Consider the following 25,800-nt stretch of genomic DNA (forward strand, 5'->3'; position numbering starts at 1 on the left):
ACCAGAGACTCTCATGAGGCTCCGCATTTGCCAGACCTTCACTGGGAGCCTGCAACAGCATGGAGGAATGGTTCTGAGCTGCTGTTTCAAACCACTTTCCAGCAAATTCAAGCTGTGCAATTAAGGTTGACTGGGGTGTCTTGCACAACAAACTTGCTTCCTCCAGCAGGACCAGACTTTTAGGAATAAGGGAGGCGAGGGGAGAGCGTGGGCAACACTTGCTTGACGCGACATCATCTGACCTCCCCACCAACAAATAAGGATGGGTGCTCAGTTGACAGGTGGTCTGGAAGCACCCTTGGTTCAAATGATATCATGCACATGCTCTCTCTCACGCAAACATACATACAGAGGGCAAACACCAAGATAAGAGCAGTTAGGCCAAAATTAAGACTGGACTGGCCCTTCCAATCCATAGATTTGCTTATTTCTTAAATATAAGGAACTGAGCTTTTAATTCCCATGGGAAATCATGATTTCAAGAAGTATGCAGCAACCAGCACAAGCAGGTTGTGCACATCATAACCAGGATGGTAGGACAGTTCAGTTGGTAGTGATAAAAGATGCAGTCCGGCACACTTTTACTGCGTGTGTGATCAAGCAGAGTTACGTCTCAGCACAGCTCCTAGAAGCTTTTAATGATGGTTGAGCTTCACACAGAAGGCAATAAAACACTCATGGACGCCATAAAGCTTCAGCCAAGTTCTCGTTTACTTGACAGGTCATAAAAGCATAATTAGCAGCAATTATTTAAGCATTTACCGCAGCCGTGGTAAAGGCACACGTAAGTTCAAGCCTCTGCGAGTTGCAAGCAAGAGGAAAACAATAAAAGTCACCCTGTTATCAGTGCTTCCTGTAGTAGGTTCTGCACATGTCCAGAGAACAGTTCCTGCAACAAGTGTCTTTGCTGAGTCCTGGCAGTGATATAAAGGTGGGTGGGCCTGCAGCCAAACACATTAAAGTATAAGCATCCATAATTGAAACCCATCATAAAACAATCCCACTAAATAAAGCAACACTGTGATTCAGACAAGAGATTCAGGACAAAGAGATCAAGGGAATTTCTGGGTAAACATAAATATTTGTGGGTTGGGGTGTCTTCAGTGTCACACAAATATATTTTCTTATTCGTTGGTGGACTGAGGGGTGCACCCCTGGAGTCCTTAACATGGGATCTGCATGGGTTTTTCCCCCAGGAAGGGCTGGGTGGGTGTGGTAAAGTCAAACAATGAAAGTGGGAAACAGGCTAATTTCTCCTCTCCCCCACTCCCACCCCAAGGAGGCAAAGTGCCTGCACGTCTTGTTTCATATCTCAGGTTCTACAAATGCTAGAAAATTACTCTTTTTAAAAAGAAAATAGCAGCGGCAATAATAATAATAGAAATCTGGGGGTTATGGTCCATAACCCAATTTTTGCCTCCCTTCTCAGGTTCTACAAATACAAGAAACCTACTCAAAGTAGGAAATCTGTTTGGTATAGTTCATGGAGTGGGAGGGGGGGACTATTCCCTTTCCTTCTCCCACTCCCCACCCCATGAACCATAACGACTCCAAATTCCTCCTCTTTTTGCAAGTTCTGCAAGTGCTCGAAGCTCACCCTTCCTTTAACAGGCAGACAGGTGGACAAAAATGCAAACTGGGAATTTAGGGTAGCGCTTGCTGGGGGAACTGGTATTCCCCCTAACCCCCACCTCCCGCTGTTCCCTGATTAGTTTCTTTTTCCTGCCCATTGGGAGATGAGAGGAATACTGTAACCAAAAGAAAAAGAAAAAAAAGAGAGCGAGCAGTGGCCGGTGCGCCTCTATGCGAGGAAAGCAATTCGCAGACGCTCCCTGGGCGTCCCTTTCCTTTTCTCTCTCTCTCTCTCTCTCGCCCGCCTCATTCGTGGTTCCCCCCGCCCCCTTTCTCAACGCCGGCGTCATTCTCCTCCCGCCTCTTCCTGCCGCGCCCGCCCGCCTCTTTTTTCGGACCACCCTTTTCTGCGCCGCCGGCGCGTGTCTCTTTGGAGACGCCCCCTCGGAGGGCCGCTCAGGTAAACAGGCAAGATGGCGGCGCCGGAGAGGGCGAGCGAGGCGGAGACGGGCCCCGCGGAGTCGGAGGCGGACGGGCCGGAGGGATTGGCTCTGCCGCCGCCGCCTCCTCCTCCAGGGCCCGGGCCGGCCCCTCCGAGCCTGGCGGAGCTGCCGGGGGAGCTTCTGGAGCTAATCGCGTGCTGCGGCCCGCTGAACGCCTCCGACGTGGCCCGCCTGGCCTGCACCTGCCGCCGCCTCAGGGAGGCCTGCCAGCCCCGAGGGAAGGTCTGGAGGGAGCAGCTCCGGCTCAGGTGAGCCCCGGGGACGGGTGGGGGTGTGTGGAAAGGGGGGAGGAATGGGGGGGTGGGCCTCGGAAAGGTGGCAGGAGCAGCGACGTCCATAGGTCGTGGTGCCTCTGAGCATGGGCAGAGTGCAGGGAAGAAGGAAGGCCTGGCGTTGTTCTAAGCGCAAATATGTGCGTGTTTCAGGCCGCGGAACGGTGGCGTCGAGAAGGTGGTGCCTCTGGGCATGGGCAGAGTGCAGCAGGAGGAAGGCCTGGCGAGGGAGTTCCCTGGAGCATACACAGCAGCAGTAGTTGCACTGGGTAGGTGGTGCTTCTGAGCATGGGCAGAGTGCAGCAGCAAGAAGGCCTGGCGTTCTAAGTGCAGAGATGTGCATGTTTTAGGTTATGGAGCAGTGACGTCGAGAAGGTGGTGCCTCTGGGCATGGGCAGGATGCAGAGGGGAGGAAGGCTTGGTGAGGGAGTTTTCAGTTCCCTGGAGTAAACACAGTAGCAATAGTTGCATTGGGTAGGTGGTGTTCCTGAACATGGGCAGAGTGCAGCAGGAGGAAGTCCTGGTGGCATCGTCCTAAACTCACCGGGAGCTTTCATGCCGCTGAAGCTCATGCAGTATTGTCAGTGGGAAGGCGGTGCCTCTGAGCATGCGTAGAGTGTGTATGTGTGGAGGAAGGCTTGATGTTAACCTAAGCACAGCTTAAGGGCGAGGGAGTTTTCTGTTGCCTGGAGCACACACAGCAGCAGTGGTTGCATTGGGATGGTGGTGCCTCTGAACATGGGCTGAGTGCTGCAGGAGGAAAGAGGAGGAAGGCCTGGTGTTGTTCTAAGTGCAACACAGTGACTTTGAGAAGATGGTGCCTTCCTGGCATGGGCAGAGTGCAGCGGGAGGAGCCTCTGAGCATGGGTAGAGCACAGAAAAAGGAGAGTTTGGAGCCTTTGCATCTACAGCAGAAACAGAGACAATCAAGAAGATGGTGTCCCTGAGCATGAGCAAAGTGCGAATGAGGAAGGACTGGAGGTGGCATCCTAAGCACAGAGGAAGGCTTCAGGCCTTACATGTAGCCGTAGCAGTGATAGTGAGATGATGACTCTGAGCATGGAGAGAGTACAGAGGCAGGGAAAAGTGGAAAGTCTAATTTCCCAGGTGCAGGGAGAATTTTCTGGCCCTGGACATTGGTATGATAATTCCTGAGCATAGGCAGAGTGCAGGGGGAGGAAAAAGAGAAAAGGCTGGTATCCCTGGCCCAAGGGAAGTTTCCACTGCCAAGGTTTTCTAGACACAACAGCAATAACAGGAATACTGGGAAGATAATGCCCCTGAACTGTGTGTGTAAGGCAGCTGATGGGAGTTGTAGTTCAAAAGATCTGGAGGTCACATGTGGAATAGGCCTGGGTGATGTATCGATACAAGATTGGTATGGGGGCAGAGTGGGATGGCAGCTTCACTCAGAGGAATATTGCAGGTGAAACCGCCACTGCTCCTGAGCCGAGGGAGAAACAAGCTGCAGCTGGGCGCTGGAGGCAGAGGGACTTGGGAGTGGCGGCAGTGTCACTTGCAATATACTGCTGAATAATAATAATAATAATAATAATAATAATAATATTTTTTTTATTTATACCCCGCCCTCCCCAGCCAAGGCCGGGCTCAGAGCGGCTTACAAGCAATAATAAAACAAGATTAATGATTACAACTTAAAAACAAAATACAACATTAAAATAATGGAACGTTAAAATATTAAAATGTAGCCCCATCGCAGGAGGAGAAGGAAAAGAAAAAAGAAAGAGAGCGAGGGAGGGAGGGAATCAAATTGGCTCCAAGCCAAAGGCCAGGCGGAACAACTCTGTCTTACAGGCCCTGCGGAAAGAAATCAGATCTTGCAGGGCCCTGGTCTCATGAGGCAGAGCGTTCCACCAGGCTGGAGCCAGAGTTGAAAAGGCCCTGGCTCTGGTTGAGGCCAATCTAACTTCCTTAGGGCCTGGGACCACTAGGGTGTTGTTATTTATGGACCTTGAGGCTCTCCGTGGGGCATACGAGGAGAGGCGGTCCCGTAGGTACGAGGGTCCTAGGCCGTGAAGGGCTTTAAAGGTCAAAAGCAGCACCTTAAATCTGACCCTGTACTCCACCGGGAGCCAGTGCAGCTTGAAAAGCACTGGGTGAATATGCTCCCATGGCAGAGACCCCGTGAGGAGCCTCGCTGCAGCATTCTGTACCCTCTGGAGTTTCTGGGTCAGCTTCAAGGGCAGCCCCGCGTAGAGCGAATTACAGTAGTCAAGCCTGGAGATGACCATCGCATGGATCACTGTGGCCAGGTCGGGGCGGCCACATGAAGAACGAAGAATGAAGCCACCATCCTACTTTGCCCCTCATACTGGCAAAGAGAGAGAAACAAGCTGTATCAGCAAGGAGCCGATACACCTTGTTCCTCCCTCTGCTTCTTTAACGTGCTTGGCTGAGGAGTGCGCGGCTCCCATGCCTCAGCCAAGCAGTTGGGGCTGTTCAGCTGGGGTGTGTGAAGCCCCCTACTCTCCAGCTGAGGAAGCCCCAATCCTTCTTCTGCTTGCATGCGAGCAGGAGAAGGATCAGGGATGCTCAGCTGGGGGGTGCGAAATCCAACATCTGCCATCCAGAGCCAGCGGCAAAATAGTGCCTTTGAGAACTGAAAGAAGAAAATGTCTAGTCGCCTGGGGTGTGAGGGTCGGCAACACTTTTTATTTATTATTTTAATAAGCATGAATTAATACGCAATTCACATAAGTGACGCATTGTTAATATCACATTTTTAGCAGAAATTGCTAATATATGTTTGATTTGGTGTTGACAGTAAAAATATTGGTACCATACTTGAGTTTTCAAAACATTCTACTCTTTATTGTTAAACTCCTTAACATATTGCCTATCCTTAACATATACTTGGAGGCTTCAAAGCACTACATTTCAGTAATTTTTGAGTGTCAGCCAGGCACAAAAAAATGGCACCCAGACTTTTTGAGTTGCTCACAAATGGAGAATCTTTAGGTGCAAAATGCGCCTTGCGCCCTGCTAATTTCGAACCCTGCACCTATTCCGACCTCTCTTAATGGTGATACGGACCATTCATAGCTTAAGAATGTTCTTCACAACTGTGAGCAGGGTAGTGGGGTGGGGTAAATGAAATGGTTCCTGAAATTCATTCTGATTGTGCAGATAAAATGTACATAATTGATAGAATTCTACAGGATGTGGTATTAGTATGTGAAAACAGTCATGTTCCAGTGATCCCCAGACATGCACCTCCAGATGGTGAAGATGTCAGGCGCCATCCTGGTGCCCAGGCATCTTCACTTGGTTGTAATAGTCAGGTGCAAAATGTGCTAAGTCAGGTGCTTGACTAATTTTGAACACTGGGTGGGGTTGAATCATATGCAGGCAAATTCAGGCAGTGCAATTGATTAGTAGGTCTTGTGTAACAAACCTATTTCCTCAAAGAGCAGAATTTTTGCAAAAAAAGAAAAGTGATGGGGGAGTGCTCCAGAAAGTGTGGGATAATGCTTGTTTCAATACGGTGGCATCTAACCTCCCCACAAACGCATCAGAATGAATGCTCAATAAAAAGCCAGTGTTGTCTAATATCCCTGCAAACAAATCAGGGAGATGAATGCTTCATCAGCTGATCGTCTGGTTTGACATTGTCATTGTGTCAACCACCATAACCCCAAGATCTCTTCTTTGGTTAGTCACAATTCAAACACCATTGGCACATATTAAAGTTAGGGTTTATTTTTTTATTTAGCAAAATATGTTTGCCCCTTGATTGTAGTAATACCTGCAAGCTGCTTACAAGGAATATTAAAATGATCAATGAAAAATTGTTGCATTACGCATCAATTTGCTCTGACCTTGAACTTCATTTGCCATTTTCCTGCATGTTCACCCAGTTTGGAAATTATCATAATGGCAAACAGATTTTTGTTTGTTTTTAAAAGCTCATAGTAGTGTTCTGTGTCATTACTAAAATAAGTAATATTCTGTATCTGTATACTTTCATCACTGCTTCATGCTGTTCCCTTATTGTAGTTCTCGATTTTAGCATCCGAAGTGCCGTCAGGGGCCCAGTGAATCTTCCATGAGGAATATGGCCACACTGCGTTACATTATTTCAGCAACTGTTTATTTTAGGGCAGGGAGTAAAGAATAACTCCTCCAACTGAAATTGCAGTGGGGGTTTCAAGGCACTCAGATGTAATTACTCAAGATGGAGCCTGGCCCAGAGTAACAGGGTCAATATCTCAACTTTTGCCAGGAGTCCAGCGATCAGAGAAACAGCCGCTTTTGGAATATAGACTCGCGATGGCTCACGTGGCTGGCTCTGAATCTTTCAAAGGTCCAACTTGGCGGCTGAGATGATAAAGCCGAACTCTGAATCGCAGACAGAGAGCCTGGAAAGCGACCCAGGAAAATCGCTTGCTGAACTGGGGAGCTGTCCGTTGTTCAGCAGCCTCTTTCACAGGTGGGGAGAGAATATTCTCTTCCTTTTAATTGTTCAGCCTGAGTTTTGCAAGCCAACTGGCAGTTAGAAAAAGCAATAAAACCATGTCTTCTTCTGCCAAGACATGGTCAGAGCCAGGCTGCATATGAACTTCTCCTGTTCTCAAAAATGGGCCAAGATAAGAAATTTACATATATTGGTCCAGTTCTATTGTCACTGACTGTGTGAGAGAGCTTGCCTGCAAGTTATGATTTCGTCTCCTACAGTGATGTATTCTGCCACACCATCGCCCCAAAAGTTAACAGATTGACATCCTGAGCTAAAAAGTTGAAGCCATTGTTGTGTGTTTGTTCACAATACTACTGTGCGGCAACATCGCCATACATTGTGAAGGTGTTTGCAAAGTGATGTTCCTCATCTGGAGCAAACAAGACATAAAATTAGCCCTGTCTCTAGCCAAACTTTTGCAAACCTGTTGACCAGCTGTTTTGGACTACAACTTCCATCAGCTTCGGCAAAGGCTCCATATTGGAGAAGGCTGCTTTGGTCATGTGTATCTCCTGATGCTGATTATTGTTTAAATAATAATTAGCCAGCAAATAGTCAGCTTGGGACTGTGCTGTGGCAGGAGCAGTCAACCCTTTGCCCTAATCATGGTCCAGATCAGCTATTTATTAAACAAATTCAGGAATTGTTGTTATTATTTTATCCCAGTTTGGTTGAAATGAATGAGCCTGAGGTCCATTCATTCTGATGGGTTTACTCTTAAGCAGGACTGAGGCCACATTCACTCCATACATTTAAAGTGCTATGATAAACGTAGTTGTGGCTAACCCCCCCCCCCCGAGTTCTGGGAGCTGTAGTTTGTTAAGGGTGCTTAGAGTTGTTTCCAATTCCCATAGTTCCCTGTGAAGAGGGCTTGATTGTTTAGCCACTCTGGGAATTGTAGCTCTGGAAGGGGAATAGGAATCTCCTAACAGCTTAGCATGAAGGACAAAGGGCCATTGCTCAGAGGTAGAGCACACAGTTCAGATGCGAACTTTTTCAGGATCAACCTGTAGCACCTTCAAGTAGGGCAAGGGGTGGGGAACCTACCTGAAACTTCTGCTCAGGGTAGAGTAGAGCAGGTATCTTCAACCTTTGCAGCCCCAGGATTCACTTTTAACCCAAACATGCATTTTGGGACCTGTTTCTTAATCTTTTACCGTATATTTCCATGGTGGGAGCACTCTTCCATGGTAAGAGTGTGACCCATCTTAGATTGGACCGCAGTCCACTGGTGGTCCTGACCCACCAGTTGAAGACCAGTGGAATAGACTATACAGTGGTACCTTGGTTTAATAACAGTCCTGTTTACAAACAATTCGGTTTACCAACTCCACAAAACCGGAAATAGTATCCCAGTTTGCGAACTTTACCTCGGTCTAAGAACTGAAACTGAACGATGGAAGGGCACCGGCGGTGGGACGCCTCATTAGGGAAAGCGCGCCTTGGTTTAAGAATGATTTCAGTCTAAGAACGGACTTCCAGAATGGATTAAGTTCATAAACCGAGGTACCACTAGATGGAACAATATGAATCTATGTAGAACAGCTTCATTGTGTAATGTGTGTGCATCGGGATATTGGTTAATGTACGAACTAGATAACTCTCAACCACAACTCTTTGTTTTCGCGAATAGCCTATGGTCCTGTCCAAACTCCCACATGGATTTTGCATCCTTCAGATCTCTCTTGACTGGCAGTTTCTACTGTAACTCCTGCTTTTCCTTTGTGTTCTGAAAAAAATATGTTAGCTTGGGAATTGTTCAAAAGCTGACAGATAAGGTCTATATCCACATCTTTTGGTTAATCCTAGTGTTGACATTTTGTGAGGAGGAAGCACATAGCTTGACTGGGCAGCCTCTGATAGGCTTTATCTCACAGCCATGTTATGCCAAGATTTCTCTTCCAGAAAACCTTCATGGTGTTGAATAGATAGGCAGGTGCATCATTAATCCTCAATGTCACAGGAGCTTCCAGGGCACCAGGGTTTGCAGCAGGTAGCCCAGAATTACAGCTCATGTTTGGGCTTTATTTCCCCCCCCCTGTCCTGGATATCAAAGAGAGCTCTGGGTTCCATGCCACCCAAAGCGGCTGTTGGCACAGCTCTCCTGTGCCCGATACACTTGGGAAATAAGGAGCAAGCGACTTCCTCCTACATTTCCTGGCAAGAAGCAAATGCTGGACACTTGGCTGAGCTGCTCAGAAACACGGCTGCAAGTCACAGGGCCTGTGTCCTCTGAGGCTAATCCCCTCCACCCTCCCTTTGGCCTCTCCAGCTCCCAACGCCGGCCAGCTGAGGATGTGCTCTGGCAGTGTACACACACTGCCATCGACCTCCTCCTGGTTCAAGGGGGATAGGCAGATTCCAGAAGTTATAATCCTTTTTTCAACACAATGAATCCTCAGAGCAGCATTCGCTGTGATAGTTTGCTGGAAGAAGTGTTGCAGGGTGGGGTAGGGAGCTCTGCCACCTGCTATTTAGCTGTCAGGAAACGGGAGCTCATGTGTTGCAAGCAGAAGGGCCCTCCTTTAATCCCCGGCATCTCTAGGTAGCAGTGTTAGAAACTGAGATGCGAAAGCTAGGAGCTAAATGGCACCTTAAACCTCGGTTGTGGGCACAGCAACAGAATGTCTTGGCACACTTTTTTAATAACAAAAATACAAAGCTGAAAATGAATGAACTTCAGCTAAAATATTATCTTCCTTTTTCACATGGTCTAGTCCTAGACCTGCCTACCCCCCTAATATTCTTAAGAGGGTCTCTTCTCCAGTTGTCAGAGAGTAGCTGGAAGTGGGGAGGCAGAAAAAGGTTCTCCTTTCCTTCCACTCTGCAGTTTTAATCTGAAATTGTAGGCACAGTACTGTGCCCAGAGCTCAGAAACTGCATGTGCTGATGAAATTCCCTGTCGCAAAATGTGCCTAGAACAATGGGAGTTTCAAACACTGCTAGGTAGCGTTGGGAAAGACTCCTGCCTGGAGGGCTGGAGGGTTTCTGCCGGTCTGTGTCAGTGATACTGAGCTAGATGACAAATGGTCTGACTCGGTATAAGGCAGCTTCCTTATATTTGGAGGTTAGAGACAAGCCTAGTGGGCACGTCCCTTGCATTTATTCTGGATGCATAGCATGTGGTTTGCATGTAGGAGGTCCCAGGTTCATCTCCGGGTACTGCTGGGAAAGACTCCACTCTGAAATCCTGGAGAGCTCCTGCCAGTCAGTGTAGATGGTTCTGAGCTAGGTGAAGTGATGGTCTGACTTGATATAAGACGTCTTCCTATGTGGCTAGGGGATGTCTGCAGTAAGATACTCTACTTTGAAAATATAGTTAACAAGCTGGGGAGCTCTGAGGAGTCCTCAGTAGCTTCCTCAGTAGATGGATTGAGGTTGAATCTCGAAAAGACGGAAGGGGGACATGTGGCGGGCAGGTAGGTGTGGAGGACTCCCTGGTCCTGAGCAGGGTAACTGCCACTAAAAGGCCAGGTGCACAGTCTGGGAGTCATTTTGGACTCACAGCTGTCCATGGAAGCGCAGGTTAATTCTGTGTCGAAGGCAGCTGCCTATCAGCTCCATCTGGTACGCTGGCTGAGACCCTACCTGCCTGCACACTGATATAAGGCATCTTCCTGTGTGGCTACGGGATGCCTGCAGGAAGATACCGTACTTTGAAAATATAAGTAACAAGCTGGGGGGTTCTGAAGAGTCTTTAGTAGCTTCCTCTCCAGCTAGGCCTGAACTAGCAGTATAGCAGTCTAGTGATATAGTACATTTTCCTTACAGGTCTAACCCCTGGGGCTCAGGAACAAATGAGCACCAAGCCTTGGGCTATTTATAATAATTTGTGTGACTGGGAGAGCTTAGGGATGCACCTGTCTCCTTCACTCCAGGCGCAGCTTAGCGCTCTTGGTGTTGTTTGACTCCCAACTCCTCATCAGCCCCAACTAGCACGGTCAGCGATTATGGGATTTGTAGTCCAATGACGGTTATACCTCTCTTCAGTAAGGGGCTTGAGCAGTTCAGTTCCCCACCCAGCTACCCCAGCTGATGCCCATCATTTTTGGACCATGGCAAAAAGCATGCTCAGGCCTTGTTGGAGTGGGGCGCAGGGTGAGAGGGGGAGGATCTCTTTTTTAAAAATAAAAAAGCAAGAATATTTATCCACTTACCTTCAGAAAGTCCCCCAAATATTCAGAATTATATAATTTATATAGGGCCACATTTCACAGCTGGGCATGAGATCTTCAGCCTATACGGAGGAGTGCCTCTGTTTAGGGTTCTAATCAGCCTAGAACAAAAGGACTCATCAGGGTGAGCCAGCTGGGGAAGGAGATCCTTCTTGTTGTTCTCCCCCCGCCCCCCATTCCTGCCCTCCTGAAATCTTTCCCCACTGTGACATGAATGTTTCATCAGCCTTAGTGTTTAGCGGGGTGTCAGTCCTCTGGAACCTCTCACTGTAACAGATGAAATTGGGTGTGTGCATATGTATTACACTTGTGGTGTACCTCCTTCAGCTTCATTCCTTCTCCAGGATACCTCATTCCAAGGGTGGGAAACCCGTGGCCCTCCAGCAGCTCCTGGACTCTAGCTCCCATCATCCCTAGCCAGCATAGCCCAGTGGTCAGAGATCATGGGAAGTGCAGTCCAACCACGGCTAGAGGGCCACATGCTTCCCATCCCTGTTAGTGATTCAAGGAGACCACTTCTCCTTACTCCATTTTCCTGTTCTCTTCCCCCTGCCTCTTGGCATCCTGAACAACTCCGTGAAGATGTGAAATGTTGACCACTGTGTTTTGATTTGTCTGTTTCTTCCACAGGTGGCCATCGCTTATGAAATATTATAACCAGGTGGACAGCGTGAATTGGCTGGAGGAATACAAACAACGGCATAAAGCTGGCTTGGAAGCTCGGAGAATCGTAGCATCATTTTCCAAAAGGTTCTTTTCGGATCATGTAAGATTTCTTGTTTATTTGAGAAACACTCGTCCTGTGCACCCCATGATCCTTTTGTGACCCAGGATACAAAAGCGTGCTTGATAGTTTCCTAGTGGGTTACAGGAAAAGTCCTAAGAACGGAGGAAGCTACTTTGTACCGGTCCATTTACTCAATATTGTCTACCGGCAGCACTTCTACAGGGTTTCAGACAGAGATCAATTCCAACCCTACCTGGAGATGGAGATGCTCTGCCACTGAGCTATGACCCTCCCCACAAAATAAGCTGCCTTGGACTGGGTCAGACCGTTGGTCCATCTAGTTCAACATTGTCTACACTGACTGGCAGCAGCTCTCCAGAGTTTCAGACGGGAGTCATTTCCCTGCCCTGGGATTGAACATAGTACCTTCAGCGTGCAAGACTGATGCTTGACCACTGAGCTATGGCCCTTCACTTAAGGCATAGAAACCTTAAGATAGACCATTGGTCTATCTAGCTCAATATTGTGTACACACTGACTGGCAGCAACTCTCCAGGGTTTCAGACACCTACATGGAGATGCTGGGGGTTAAACCTTGGACCTTTTGCACGTAGAGCATGTGCCCTTTCAGATGAGCCCTGGCCCTTCCCTAAAGTCCTTAGTGATGGGGTAACACTATGTTCTTTTGCTAGGTGCCCTGTGACGGCTTCACCGATATTGAAACCCTCGAGTGCCCAAGCCACTTCTTTGAGGATGAGCTGATGTCCATCCTTAATATGGAAGGAAGGTGAGCCTGAATTTTAAAAGAGCTAGGAGGGGCTGCAAAAACAAAATTGCATTTCCATAGGGCTGCAAAGTTTAGATTAATTGATCGGCCAGTTAAAACATTTTTGACTGACTGAAGCAGTGCGCCTGATTTACCCAGCCAGCAGATTTTAAATATTTTTTGCAGAAACTTAACAGACATTGCAAACTCATGTTGCAATTTAATTCTTAAACGTTGCATTCATAATCCCTCCTCTTTGAAGAAGTTACAAGAGAGCAGACATGATTTCCTCTCCGGGGTTTTTTATCTTCACAACATTACTTCAAGGTTGGTGAGGCTTAGAGCGAGAGACTTGTCCAAGGCAAACCAACAAGCTCCATAGCCGAGCAGAGATTCGAACCTGGTCTTATACCATTCCAGCTATTAATAAGTGCTGGTTTTGACCTATAAGGCCTTAAGCAGCTCAGTACCGCAATACCTCAAGGACTGCCTCTCCCCAGATACACCGACCCAGACTCTGTGATCATCCTCTGAGGCCCTTCTTTGTGTGCCTACTCCACAAGAGGTCCAGAGGGTGGAAACATGAGAACTGGCCTTTTCTGCAGCGGCTTCCCATTTGCGGAATGCTCTCCCCAGGAAGGCTCATCTAGCACCTTCATTATACATCTTTAGGCACCAGGTGAAAACATTCCTCTTCAACCAGGCCTTTGGCTGATTAATATTCTACGGCCTTTTAAATGTGCTTGTGGGATGTGGGGTTTATTGTCTGTTTTTGTTTTAACTGTTTATTTTGTGCTTTTATTCTGCATTTTTACCTTGCGAACCACCCCGAGATCTTCAGATGAAGGGCGGTATATACCTTTGATAAAAACAGATAAATAAAATGAGTGCCAGTCTTATGAGAAATGTTGCATTCTCTGTGCAAGAGACAATCGGAAATGCCTCTCCTGAGATGTTACAGTGCATAATCTAAAAAAAAAAAAAAAGTCTGCTTACCCCCTCTCTTGTATGCAAATTTATGCAGATCTAATTGATTAAAACTGTAAGGACTGTGTAGGAAGTCTTAAAAGCAGAGGCAGACAACCTGTGGACCTCCAGATATTGCCAGACTTCAGCTCTCATCATCCCTGGCCATTAGTCATGCTGACTGGAGCTGACGGATATGTTCCAACAATATATCTGAAAGGCCACATGTTCCCTATCCCTGTTTTAAAGACTACAATGAAGTTTTATAGTTGATTGTGTGCTCAGCTTTGTTTCACCTTCTAACAAGGCTGCAGCTTAATATTTTGCATTGGTGAGGTTTCTGCTTAACATCATTTGAGCTGCTGCGTTGGCCGCACACATTCTTATTAAGAGCAAATTTATGCTAACGATGCTGCAGTCTTTGCCACTTGCTATCATTAAGCTAAATTGTTTCCCTGGAAGCCGTCCTGACAGTGTGTCTGTTCCTACTGAGCGCCCTGATTGACTAGAGGATAATGCGTTGTGAGGTTTGATCTGTTTGCTGGAGTGGACGGATCTGAATTGGGAGAAACAGGAGCATCACCTGTGCATGCATTCAGAGCCCAGGAGGGTATAGAGCAGGTGTGGGGAATGTAGTCCATCTGTTGCTGAACTGCAACTCCCGTAATCCCTGGCTATTGCCTGTGTTTGCTTGGGGCTGATGGGAGTTGTAGTTCAGCAACATCTGGAGGGACAAAGTTGTCCACACACCTGGTATAGTGAAACAATAGGATGTGAGTAAGAAGCATTCTGTAGAATTGGGTTCTTGGAACACAAAGAACACAAACAGTAGTTAAAATTAAGCGCTTTTGGAAACAGGAGTGAATGTTTCTGCACCCCTTCTCGTGGCTACAGGAACCAAGCCAGGCTAATTCCCATCATGATAAATAATAATATAATAATATTTATTATTTATACCCCACCCATTTGGCTGATTTCCCCAGCCACTCTGGGCAGCTCTCAACAGAAATAATAATAATAATAATAATAATAATAATAATAATAATAATAATAATAATATCATCAGACATTTAAAACTTCTCTGAACAGGCTGCCTTCAGATGTCTTCTAAAAGTCAGATAGTTGTTTATTTCCTTGACATCTGATGGGAGGGCGTTCCACAGGGAGGGTGCCACTACTGAGAAGGCCCTCCTCTGCCTGGTTCCCTGTAATCTCGCAGTGAGGGAACCGCCAGAAGGCCCTCAGAGCTGGACCTTAGTGTCTGGGCTGAATGATGGGGTGGAAACCTCCTTCAGGTATACTGAGTCCAAGGCCTTGGTCTAAATGTAGCCATTCAGATCTTGGGTCGCCCCAGTCTTATTTGGTCTTTCTTGACCACTACATTGCACTGTCTCTCAAGAAACGTCTTAAATATCTTTGCACACGACATTTTCTTACTACAGAATAATTATTAAATTGGTCTTCTGTCCAAGGCACTGACACAAATGTAGCAGCATCAAGTCTTCCTCGGCTGTTCTCTTAAGTAAGTGGCATGTGACGTTTCGAGCCTGGAAGGATCAATACCCACCATATTTACACAGTGGTCTGAGGACCTTGCATCCCTCCAAGTCATAAGGTGGACTTGGAGGAATAGTTTTCCATTCTTAACCCCACAAAGAGTCCTGGGACTTGTGGTTTGTTACGGGTGCTGTTAGGAGACCCTGCCCCCTGCTAATATTCCCCTCACAGAGCTACCATTTCCAGAGTTTCCTGGGGGAAAGGATAGACTGTTAAGCCACTCTGAGAACTGCAACTTTAAAGCCTTCCTTTATTCTTTATGGCCAGGCTCCCCGGTGCAATTTTTCTGCATTGTATGCTGATCCGTATCTCTTTCATCTTTCTACCCCTCTCTTGTTTGTTGCTGAAGTTTAATAAAACTATTGATGTTGGCAAAAATCCCAGCTGGCGTGAGAGTCTTTGAGCGGCATTGTAGTTCTCTGCCTGCTTTTGCATTCCGCAGATAAGATTGTGCTATAGGGGTCAGAAGTTGTCTTTTAAAGTCTCAGGAGATACCTGAGCTGTATTAATAAGATCCTGCTTTCAGGGCTTGGTAGTCATTCCCGTGCTCTGCTCGGCTAGCCCCTTATAATCGCACCATTCAAGCGTTTCTCTTTGTGCGCCTGGCTTTCCTCTTCCCATTCTTCCGACTCAAGCGGTTGCTCACCACAATGGTTCTCCTTCACTGTGCAGGAAAGGCCTGACGTGGAAGTACTATGCAAAGAAAATCCTTTACTTCATGCGGCAGCAAAACATATTGAAGAAACTGAAGGTGTATCTTCAGCGCCCAGCGGATGAGCAGTCGTTTTTGGAAGGTGAGTGGAGGCCTCAACGTGATAGCAAGCATCTGTCCTGCCAGCCGAATCTTTATTGTTTAGCCAAAGGCTCTGCGTCACACAGAAGAATCCAAATGGAGCATCACTCAAAATGTAGTTAAAGTAAAATAGTGTGATCTACTGGCACATCCAATATTTTCCAATGCAGTTACAAAAAAACAAAAAACCTCATTGTACTCATTACAAAACAGGCAGAATCTTAACCATTTTGTAATTTAATTCAGTGGTTTGTCCCGAAATCAGCAGTCCAATCTTTTTCTGTTCCTCATCTGTTCTCAAATATAATTTCTGAAATGCACACGCTCCATCTTTATCTGGATTTGAAGAGCTTTATCCCAACACCCCCATTTGCTTTTCCTTGTTTAGCTTTTAATTTCCTCTTAATGCAATACAGACTGGCCAGTTTAATTCTTCACTTACCTTACTAAAATGAGAATTTCCTTCTCCTTCACTTGCCAATTATCTCTCTCTCTCTCTCTCTCTCTCTCTCTCTCTCTCTCTCTCTGTGTGTGTGTGTGTGTGTGTAAGGTTAAAAATGTTTTTATAATTTCATGAGGAGGGGCTCTTTGGGGAAAAAAATCTATTCCAAAGGTGGGGAACCCCAGTCCTGGGAAACAGATGCAGCCCTCCATCCCTATTTGGCCCTTGGGGCTCTCCTAGACCACGCCCCCTCACAGAGGCCACGCCCTCTGTGTTTGCTTAGATGTTATGTGCTCATGAACCATGATAATGCCTTTTGCTTAACTTGCAGGAGAGAGGAGAGGTGGGTGGGTAGGTGGGTGGGTCCCATCTGTTACTCCACCCACCACTGTTACATGGCCCTTGGAAGGCTGCTAACAAGCGAATGTAGCCCTCGGGCTTTAAATGGTTCCCCACCCCAATCTAATCAACTCACCACTCAATTCAGGAACCCAGCGGCTACAGCGCCCCATGGCAGGTGTCTGTCCAGCCGCTACTTCCCATTACCCGGCAGCTCTTACCATTCGAAACTAAATCTGCTCACAACCCTTGAGTAATTTTAATGGAATATATATTTCTGCCCTGCCTCTCTTCCGGGTTTTTCCAGGGGCTGTATTGATTGACCAGTATTGCAACCCACTGTCGGACATCTGCCTAGAAAGTGTCCAAGCCCAGGTTGACGATATTGTGGCCAAAGTTCGGAAATTCCTGAAATCGAAAAACTCTAGGCACCCAAGTGTGACCCAAAAAGCAGGTATTGTACAAAGCTACTTGAGTTAGTTTTTTGTTTGTTTGTTTGTTTGTTTGTTTTTTGGACAGCCTTTTCTATGGCAATGCAGCTACTCTGCGCTAGGGTGACTTGTAGTGTTGGAAGGAACCACAAGGGTCATGTAGTTCAACCCCTGTGCAGTGGAAGACTTTTTCGCCCAACGTGGGGCTCAAACCCACAACCCTAAGATTAAGAGTCTCATGCTGACTGATACTGACTGAGCTATCACACCTGGGCGAGAGGTGAGGAGAACATTTTCCTGACAAGGGCCACATTTCCTCTGGAGAAATCTGTCAGGGGCCACATGCTGGCAGTGAACAGGGCCAAAGCCACCAGTGGACAGAGATGCCCCCCCTTCTCTCACTCTTCTCACCCAGCAGAGGCAAATGACATTACGATGGGAGTGGCCGCAGAGACCATATAACACCAGACCTGAAACACCTACATTGGCTCCCAGTACATTTCCAATTCAAAGTGTTCCAATTCAAAATGACCTCGGCCTAGTATAGCTGAAGGAGCGTCTCCACCCCCACCATTCAGCCCGGACACTGAGGTCCAGCTCCGACGGCCTTCTGGCGGTTCCCTTACTGCAAATTTACAGGGAACCAGGCAAAAGAGGGCCTTCTCGGTAGTGGCACCCTCCCTGTGGAACGCCCTCCCATCAGATGTCAAGGAAATAAACAACTATCTTGACTTTTAGAAGACATCTGAAGGCAGCCCTGTTTAGCGAAGTTTTTAATGTTTGAAGTTTTATTGTGTTTTTAATATTCTGTTGGGAGCCACCCAGAGTGTGAGGTGATGAATTTGTGCAGGCGACTGCAGGAACTCAGTTTCTGGAAGCCCCAGGAAGGGAGAGTGCTCTTGTGCGCAGGTCCTTCTTGCAGTTTTCCCACAGGCTTCTTGTTGGCCACTGTGAGAACACTCCCGTTTTCCTAGCAGTTTCAGCGAATTAATTTATTCTTGTGTTTCAGGGGAGGTCTTGATCGTCTCTCAGGTGGAGCTTCAGAGGCAGGTCCTCGATGCCATGAACTACGTCCTCTACGAGCAATTGAAATACAAAGGGAACGAGGTGGATTACTACAATTCTCTGAATTCATACATCCGCCAGGTAAAGAGAACAAACAAGTCGGAACAGGAGAACTGACCTGCCCATTAACTTGCCTTTTTTGGCATAGGAATATGTTTGCATGCTGCCCTAAAGGCAGTGATTTAGAATGAACAGGTTAGAGATGTGCCTGGGGGCGGGCGGAAGTTAGGGTGCTCTGATCAGCTGAGCCAATGGGCAGGGGGTGGTGCAGCATGGAGAGGGGAGGATGTTCTGGCAGGACAAAGAAAAGAGGCGGCAGACAGTTGCTGTCTGTTGCTTCTTTGGGACCATCCACTACCCACCAGAGACCTAGTTACTCCCAAGTCTCCTCTGTGTCTCACCCTTCCGTCCCCTCATCATAGCACCCTTTATTCTCCCAGGATTGGGAATATCAACTCCGGGGTTTCAGATAGTGCAATCTCACGGCACTACTGCTGTTCTCGTGCTGTTTTTATCCGTTGTATCTGTTCTTAACGTTGTGCTTTTATTCTTCCATGGGAAACCACTTTGGGGTCACAATGTGGGGGAAAGCGGCTTACACATCTTACAAATAAACGAAACAGAGAGACAGATTGTTCTCAGTGGTTATATGGGAGCTTCTGGGCCTATTTTGTCTTCCTCGCCTTAAAAGAACAGAGGATCCATTGTACTGCAAGGCTGTAACCAGTCCCTGCTTTTGGGGGTGGGCTTAAACATAATCCCAGATCAGAGGGACTACCCCCCACCCTCACCCTCACTGTTGGTCTCGTTTTCTTTCAGGTTTTGATCCACAGGACTGGAATCCCAATCAGCTTGTCGGTGCTTTACTTGACAATTGCCAGGCAGTTGGGTGTGCGGCTGGAGCCTGTCAACTTTCCCAGCCACTTTCTGCTCAGATGGTGCCAAGGGACAGAAGGGTAAGCTTTTAAAGTTTCGCTTGGCCTCCCGCCCTCCCACCAGGAACCTTGTTTTCCGAGCTGGCAAGGCAGCAAGAGAGGCAGCTATCTCAGGCAACAAGATGGCTTCGGCATTGCCATTTTCAAGTTAACTGCTGCCAAACGGCAAAGTAATGGGAAGGGTTTGTGTGCGTGTGTGTCCTTCTACTGCAGAAGAGAAATGGGTTGCGTTCGATTAGAAAAAACCCCACTACTTGCCATAGTCATCAATAACGTCGGTGCGATCTCATTATCTGCCAGGGATCTGGCCAGCTGTGGAACCGAAAGTTGTAAATTTCACTCTGTAATGGCTCTGACAGTGTTGCAAGATGGCAGGAATGCAGCTGCCTAGAATAAATGGTAGCGGATTTCCAGGGGGCGAAAATGGCATTTGCCCATAGACACACACACACACACACATCCTACGCCACCCCTGAGAGCAATCTCAGCTCCCCATGGGTTGCTTCTTCGTGTAGCCAAAACAACACCGTCATGCAAAATGTGTACCCCTTTTCTCTGTGCCTAATGGGTGCTGTATTAAAAAATAAAGCTGTTTCTGGCCACCTCATTGTATGTGTGTGTGCACACCTGTGCCATGTCAAGGTATACCCACCACTCCTGCCATGAGGGTGACAGCCCCATTATCGCATGGAAGAGCACTTTGTTTCTTCTAGAAAGAGAAGCATGCTATGCTTGCTAAAGGCTTGCCCTTCATTTTTGCTTTCTTCCTGCAGAAGCACAAACATCTTTGACTATGCCTATATCGACGCTTTTGGGAAGGGGAAGCAGCTCACCGTGAAAGAGTGCGAGTACCTGATCGGGCACCACGTGACCGAGGAATTTTACGGCGTGGCAACAGCAAAGGAGGTTTTGCAGCGAATGGTGGGCAACTTGTTGAACATCGGGAAACGGTAAGAGCCCAGCAGAGCATTGCGTCAAAAGCCCTTTCTGGGGAGACCCAAAAATCGCAGGTTCGGGTGGCAAAATGCCGCAGCTGCTAAGAGGCAGCTACAAAGTGGCAAGTCCAGGGTCCAAGTCTCCTAGAAGTCTTCTGCTGCTGATCTGGTAAGGCAGAAGGCAGGAACCTCAGCAGCTGATGGAGCTAATAGCAAGCAGAGCCAGCCATTTCCAGTCCTGTCCCTGTCCTCCCAGCTAGGAGTTGAGACTAAGGAGGAGGAGGAAGCTGATAGGCAGGGCCATCCCTTGGACTGACTGCAAATAGAAAGGCAGGCTGGTTGGGGCAGAGCAAGGTAGGTGGGGTAGTGCCCCCATTGGCCCTGATCAACCAGTTCCATGAACATGAATGAAAGCATAACCTTTTCCTTTGCCTGTTTCTGTTTGCCAGTGAAAGCACCGATCAGTCCTACCAGCTCCTGCGAGACTCCTTGGATCTGTACCTGGCCATGTACCCAGACAACGTGCAGCATCTCATGCTCCAGGCTCGATTATACTTCCACCTGGGAATCTGGCCAGAGAAGGTACTTAAGCCTTGTGTGCCATCACTTCGCCCAGGCTCCTGCCCCAAAACACGCAAGCAAAGCCCCTTGCTTGCCGGTAAGAAATAGATCTTAAATCAGGCAAGCCGCAGTATGGCCTTGGCAACAGACACAGTGCTCAGGGGTCACAGTGCAGGAGTTCAGGAGCAGGGCAAGAAGTTCTGAACTGGATAGAAGCGGCAAAGGTCTCCCAAAATGTTTCCCAGCCATGCCTGCCAAGCCTTTAAAGATGAGGCGTGGCATGCTCTCTCGTGAGACTCTACTGCCTTGCGGAAATGTCAGGGTTGCAAACATAATAATAATAATAATTTTTATTTATACCCCGCCCTCCCCAGCCAAGGCCGGGCTCAGAGCGGCTTACAAGCAATAATAAAAACAAATTGAATGATTACAACTTAAAAACAAAATTAAAATACAACATTAAAATATGGAAATATTAAAATGTAGCCTCATTGCAGGAGGAGAAGGAAAGGAAAAAAGAAAGAAAGGGAGGGAGGGAATCAAATTGGCTCCAAGCCAAAGGCCAGGCGGAACAACTCTGTCTTACAGGCCCTGCGGAAAGAAATCAGATCCTGCAGGGCCCTGGTCTCATGAGGCAGAGCGTTCCACCAGGCCGGAGCCAGAGTTGAAAAGGCCCTGGCTCTGGTTGAGGCCAATCTAACTTCCTTAGGGCCTGGGACCACTAGGGTGTTGTTATTTATGGACCTTGAGGCTCTCCGTGGGGCATACCGGGAGAGGCGGTCCCGTAGGTACGAGGGTCATAGGCCGTGAAGGGCTTTAAAGGTCAAAAGCAGCACCTTAAATCTGACCCTGTACTCTACCGGGAGCCAGTGCAGTTTGAAAAGCACTGGGTGAATATGCTCCCGTGGCAGAGACCCCGTGAGGAGCCTCGCTGCAGCATTCTGCACCCTCTGGAGTTTCTGGGTCAGCTTCAAGGGCAGCCCCGCGTAGAGCGAATTACAGTAGTCAAGCCTGGAGATGACCGTCGCATGGATCACTGTGGCCAGGTCGGGGCGGGAAAGGGAACATGTGTTCTGTCAGAGCAGGAGGGTCTGCTCCCAGTCTCTCTACCCCATTGTCTGTGGTACCAGCTCACGGAAATGGCAGCTGTTTGCAAAGGTGCATTATTTTGCCTTTCTTCTTCAAAGGTGCTGGACATCTTGCAACACATCCAAGCGCTGGACCCCTCCCAGCACGGAGCAGTGGGCTATTTAGTTCAGCATACTCTAGAGCACATCGAACGCCGGAAAGAGGAAGCGGGGCCTGATGTGAAGCTCCACTCGGAGGAGAAACACAAAGACGTCTGCTATTCTGTCGGCTTGATTATGAAACATAAGAGGCGAGTCCATCTCGTTCCATTCCTCCTCCCCCACTCAGTATTCTGTGCTTGTTTGATGTTCTTGCAGCATCAGATGTTTGCTTTCAGTTTGACGATCATCACAGATTCAAACACCACCGATAACCTAGTTCCGGAAGCAGGATTAGTATCTGAATCTCCATGGAAGTTCCCTGTTGCATAGTTAAGATGGCAGAACCAGCAAGTACAGGCAGTATCAGAGCTGCTCATCCCCCAATCCCAATCGGCTTCCAAGCTGAACCTCAGCAACAGTGGCAGTAATGCCTGTGGGAACTGATTCAAAATAGCTTGGTACCCTAAGCCCAATTTCAGCCATTTGCAGGTGGGAAAGGGTTACCGTTTTTTTCTCCATAATGCTCTTTGGGGAAAATTGGCTGGGGACCATCTGCCAATTGAATCTGTGAAGGAGCTTCACTGAGCACCTACCCAACGATGAAATGCAGGAATGGGTTGGCTGTTTTGCCCTAAAATCTGGGCTGAAAGTTCAAAAGTTCAGCCCAGTCAAAAAAAGAAAGAAACGTGATCCGGATGAAATGAGCAAAATTTGTCCCCAAATGCACAAATGCCTTTTATCATGAAGGAAATAACATACAAAGCTGTCAACCAGAAAAAATAGCAAATTTTATCTACAGCATTTATCCATCTGTATACCGTAAGAATGGGGTTAAAATTAGCTCCCTGGGAACACTGTTCTATTTCTGTATTCGATGTTATTTTTAGTTGGCTTTGGACATGTTGTACAAAGACCAGCAGATAACAGGGATATATATAAAGGGGGCATAATTTTTGTGTGGCCCCCGGGAAAACATGTTATTACAACAGAGAGAGAAATTGTAGTTCCTGAGCTATTGAAGCTTTCTCCTGACATGGATTTCTTTCATGTACAAAGAGTTATCTCTTAATTGGGTCTGTTTCACACATAACACTAAGCCTTAGTTTGTTTAACGAATCATGAGTTGACTACAATTTAACCCTCAGATGATCAAACAAAGCATAGATTTTTTTCTCTGAAGTTTGGTTTGTTTTCCAGCTGTTTTTGTGGCTGGAGAGCGTCTTAGGTGGCCCAACAAACACACGGTTAAGGAATTGGGCTTGGTTCACACATAATGCCAAGCCAAAATTAAAAACAAACCATGCTTTATAAGCCTGCGGCAAACCATGGTTTACAGTTATTGTTTGGGAAACTAAGCAAACCATGGCTTAGTGGTTTTTTGTAACCCCGGCTACCATTTAAGAACAGCGACAAAACAGCAGCAGGAAGATTGTATGACAATCTGGGATGCTGCTATTGAACACTTTAAAAGGCAGTCCCAGCTTCCTCAGCCAAGAGACAATTTTTTCAGTGCTCTTGAGATAACCAAGGTTTTTTCATTCTGTCAGGTTCAAATAACATGATGTTGGTTATTGATCACCATAACACTATGCAAAATCCTTGGTGGAAAAGTTGTGATCCAGTTGAAATTATTGATGTTTTGCTCCTTTGGCAGGGGGGGGGGATGGTTTAAGTAGATCATTCTACTTAGAGTATACCTTCTACTCTTTCCATATACGAGAGCTGGATTATTTCCTTTGTGATGTTGTCATGTGAAATTATGGAAGTAATGAAAAGGGGGGGGGGGACACAAAAAACCTTTTTTCCAATAGGATACCAGTCTCTTATTTTCCTAGGTGTTTTGCAGTTGTCAACAGTTACAGCCATAGAATCAGAGAAATGTAGAGTAGGATAAGGACCCAAAGGGCTCTTGCTTCGCAGAATCTCTTGATTCCACCCAGGCACCCCAATGCATATGTGCCATATTGTCTCCGATTTGACTGTCAATTGAGTTGTGCGCCTTTCCCCACCGTTTTTCAATTTAGATACGGCTATAACTGTGTCATCTACGGCTGGGACCCGGCATGCATGATGGGGAACGAATGGATCCGGAACATGAACGTTCATAGTTTGCCGCATGGTTCCCAGCAGCCCTTCTACAATGTATTGGTGGAGGACGGATCGTGCCGATACGCAGCCCAAGGTAAGCAGCACTGGGACATTCTCCTTTTGGGGGAAACAGGTTCAGCCTCTTCTGATGTGGAAAGAAACCCCAGGTTTTTAACATATGCCAGTGAAGCTGTGCAAATCTGGGGTGCAGGCTGGTGTTAGAAACTGAGATATGAAAGCTAGGAGCTATATGGCACCTTAAGCCTGTGAAAGGCAGAAAAGAAATATTAAAGAATAAAAATAAGCATGCAGGTGAAAAGTAATATGAGATAATACTCATTGTCTGTTTCATGAGTATAAATAAGGTAAGAATTGTAAAGGGACGTAGTGTAGTCTGCAGATCAAAAATGCTATGCAAGTAGTAATTGAAAAGATGGGATCTTCCACTAGAGGGTGCTCTGTACCACAACACAAATGGGTGTTTGGAAGGGTTTTTCTTAAATATGCAACCTGCCATATATTTTCTTATTCTGAGTCTCGAGCTTCACACTCAGAAGTGCACAGATGATAGGCACCTAGCTGGTTCTTTAAACACTAGTATTGCCTGGGTGATGGGTATGTACCTCCATTAGTTCAAGATGTATAATTGTAGATGAACTGGTATTTAAAAAGAAATCATCTCGCTCTCTCTGCCTGCCTCTCTTCATCTTCTCAAGGCAACTCCCATCAGACCCAGTCAGAAGAGCCAATGGCTTGGGATGATGGGAGTTGTAGTCCAGCAATGTCTGCAGAGCCACAGGTTCCCCATCTCCGCTTTCAGCGTCTGCCCACAGGGCCTGAGGCCAGATGGTCCTGATCCAGCAGGCTTTTCTTGTGTTCTTACAATGACAGGTGTTTCCTTGGGGAGAGCGTTCAACACAAACAGGGAGTCATTGCCTCATTGCCACCCTCCACACCTCCCTCAGAGAAGACACATGAAGGAAGGGCCTCTGGTGGCAACTGCAGGTCAGTCCCTGTAGGGCAGGCATAGGCAAACTCCGGCCCTCCAGATGTTTGGGACTACGATTCCCATCATCCCTGACCACTGGTCCTGTTCGCTAGGGATGATGGGAATTGTAGTCCCAAACATCTGGAAGGCCGGAGTTTGCCTATGCCTGCTATAGGGATTGGCTTTTTGCAGACTCACACAGCCAAATTACCAAGAGGGGCATATTCTCACAGCTGACACTGTGTTTTTTTCCAGAGTATCCTCCGCTCTGAACGGCAACAGAGTCCCCGAATAACAGCAGATACGAGCCACTTCTTCAGGGGAGGCTGGTCTGTTAGGGCATGTAGGATTCCGCCCTTCTGATCTCGGCCTGCCCACAGCCAGACCCCGCCTGCCTGCCTGCCTTCTTGCTTACAGGAAGTCCAGGGAGAAAACCTGCCTGCCAGTTTCCTCCTTCTTAGCCCCAGGGTTGCCCTTCTAGAACTTGTCAGAGAGGAAGACAGGGATGGAAGTGGAATTCGTTGGCCCGGCCTTCCTTTGCCCCCGACTCTGCCTGTTGTTGCCCAGTGTCATGACCCTGCAGTCATTTTCCAGGGATGAGGCAGAAACTCTGAAGCAAAAGGCAATGGGTGTGCAGGCCCAGCTTCAGAAATGAGTTGAGACAGACCTGGAGCGGCTAGTACCCCCTTGGCCTGAGAAAGTGGCACTGCCATCCTCTGACTCAGAGGACTCCACTGCAGGAGGACTGGAGGAAACCCATCTCCATCGCAATAGGAGGTTGCAAGGGCAGGCTGGGCCTTTCAAGTAGTACAGCAGCACCTTGCAGATTCTAATAATTGGGCTGCAGCTGGTGCTACTGCCACATAAATAGCTGTTTTAGCCTGTTCCTTGCTAGAGCAACTTTGGAGCTCTGTGTTCCCCAGAGCCTTGCCTTGTTTACTGCCTGAACCTTGACCCACCGGTGTGGCCTTGCCTTCCC

The 25,800-nt window shown here is 47.5% G+C and overlaps 1 protein-coding gene across 1 annotated transcript in view; it reads left to right on the top strand.

The window, feature by feature from the left end:
• The first annotated feature begins 2,009 nt into the window (after nt 1-2,009).
• The window catches only part of FBXO21 (F-box protein 21), a 29,767-nt gene continuing 5,976 nt past the window's right edge, over nt 2,010-25,800 (top strand). The window contains exons 1-11 of the mRNA XM_083590188.1: nt 2,010-2,323; nt 11,630-11,765; nt 12,419-12,513; nt 15,688-15,809; nt 16,897-17,043; nt 18,030-18,166; nt 18,905-19,041; nt 19,794-19,970; nt 20,405-20,537; nt 21,704-21,894; nt 23,770-23,927. Coding sequence (XP_083446314.1) covers nt 2,046-2,323; nt 11,630-11,765; nt 12,419-12,513; nt 15,688-15,809; nt 16,897-17,043; nt 18,030-18,166; nt 18,905-19,041; nt 19,794-19,970; nt 20,405-20,537; nt 21,704-21,894; nt 23,770-23,927 — 1,711 coding nt within the window. The 5' untranslated portion in view covers nt 2,010-2,045. The remainder of the gene's footprint in view (nt 2,324-11,629; nt 11,766-12,418; nt 12,514-15,687; nt 15,810-16,896; nt 17,044-18,029; nt 18,167-18,904; nt 19,042-19,793; nt 19,971-20,404; nt 20,538-21,703; nt 21,895-23,769; nt 23,928-25,800) is intronic.

This window comes from Podarcis filfolensis, assembly GCF_964270895.1.
Source record: "Podarcis filfolensis genome assembly, chromosome: 16".
In the NCBI taxonomy this organism is placed as follows: domain Eukaryota; kingdom Metazoa; phylum Chordata; class Lepidosauria; order Squamata; family Lacertidae; genus Podarcis; species Podarcis filfolensis.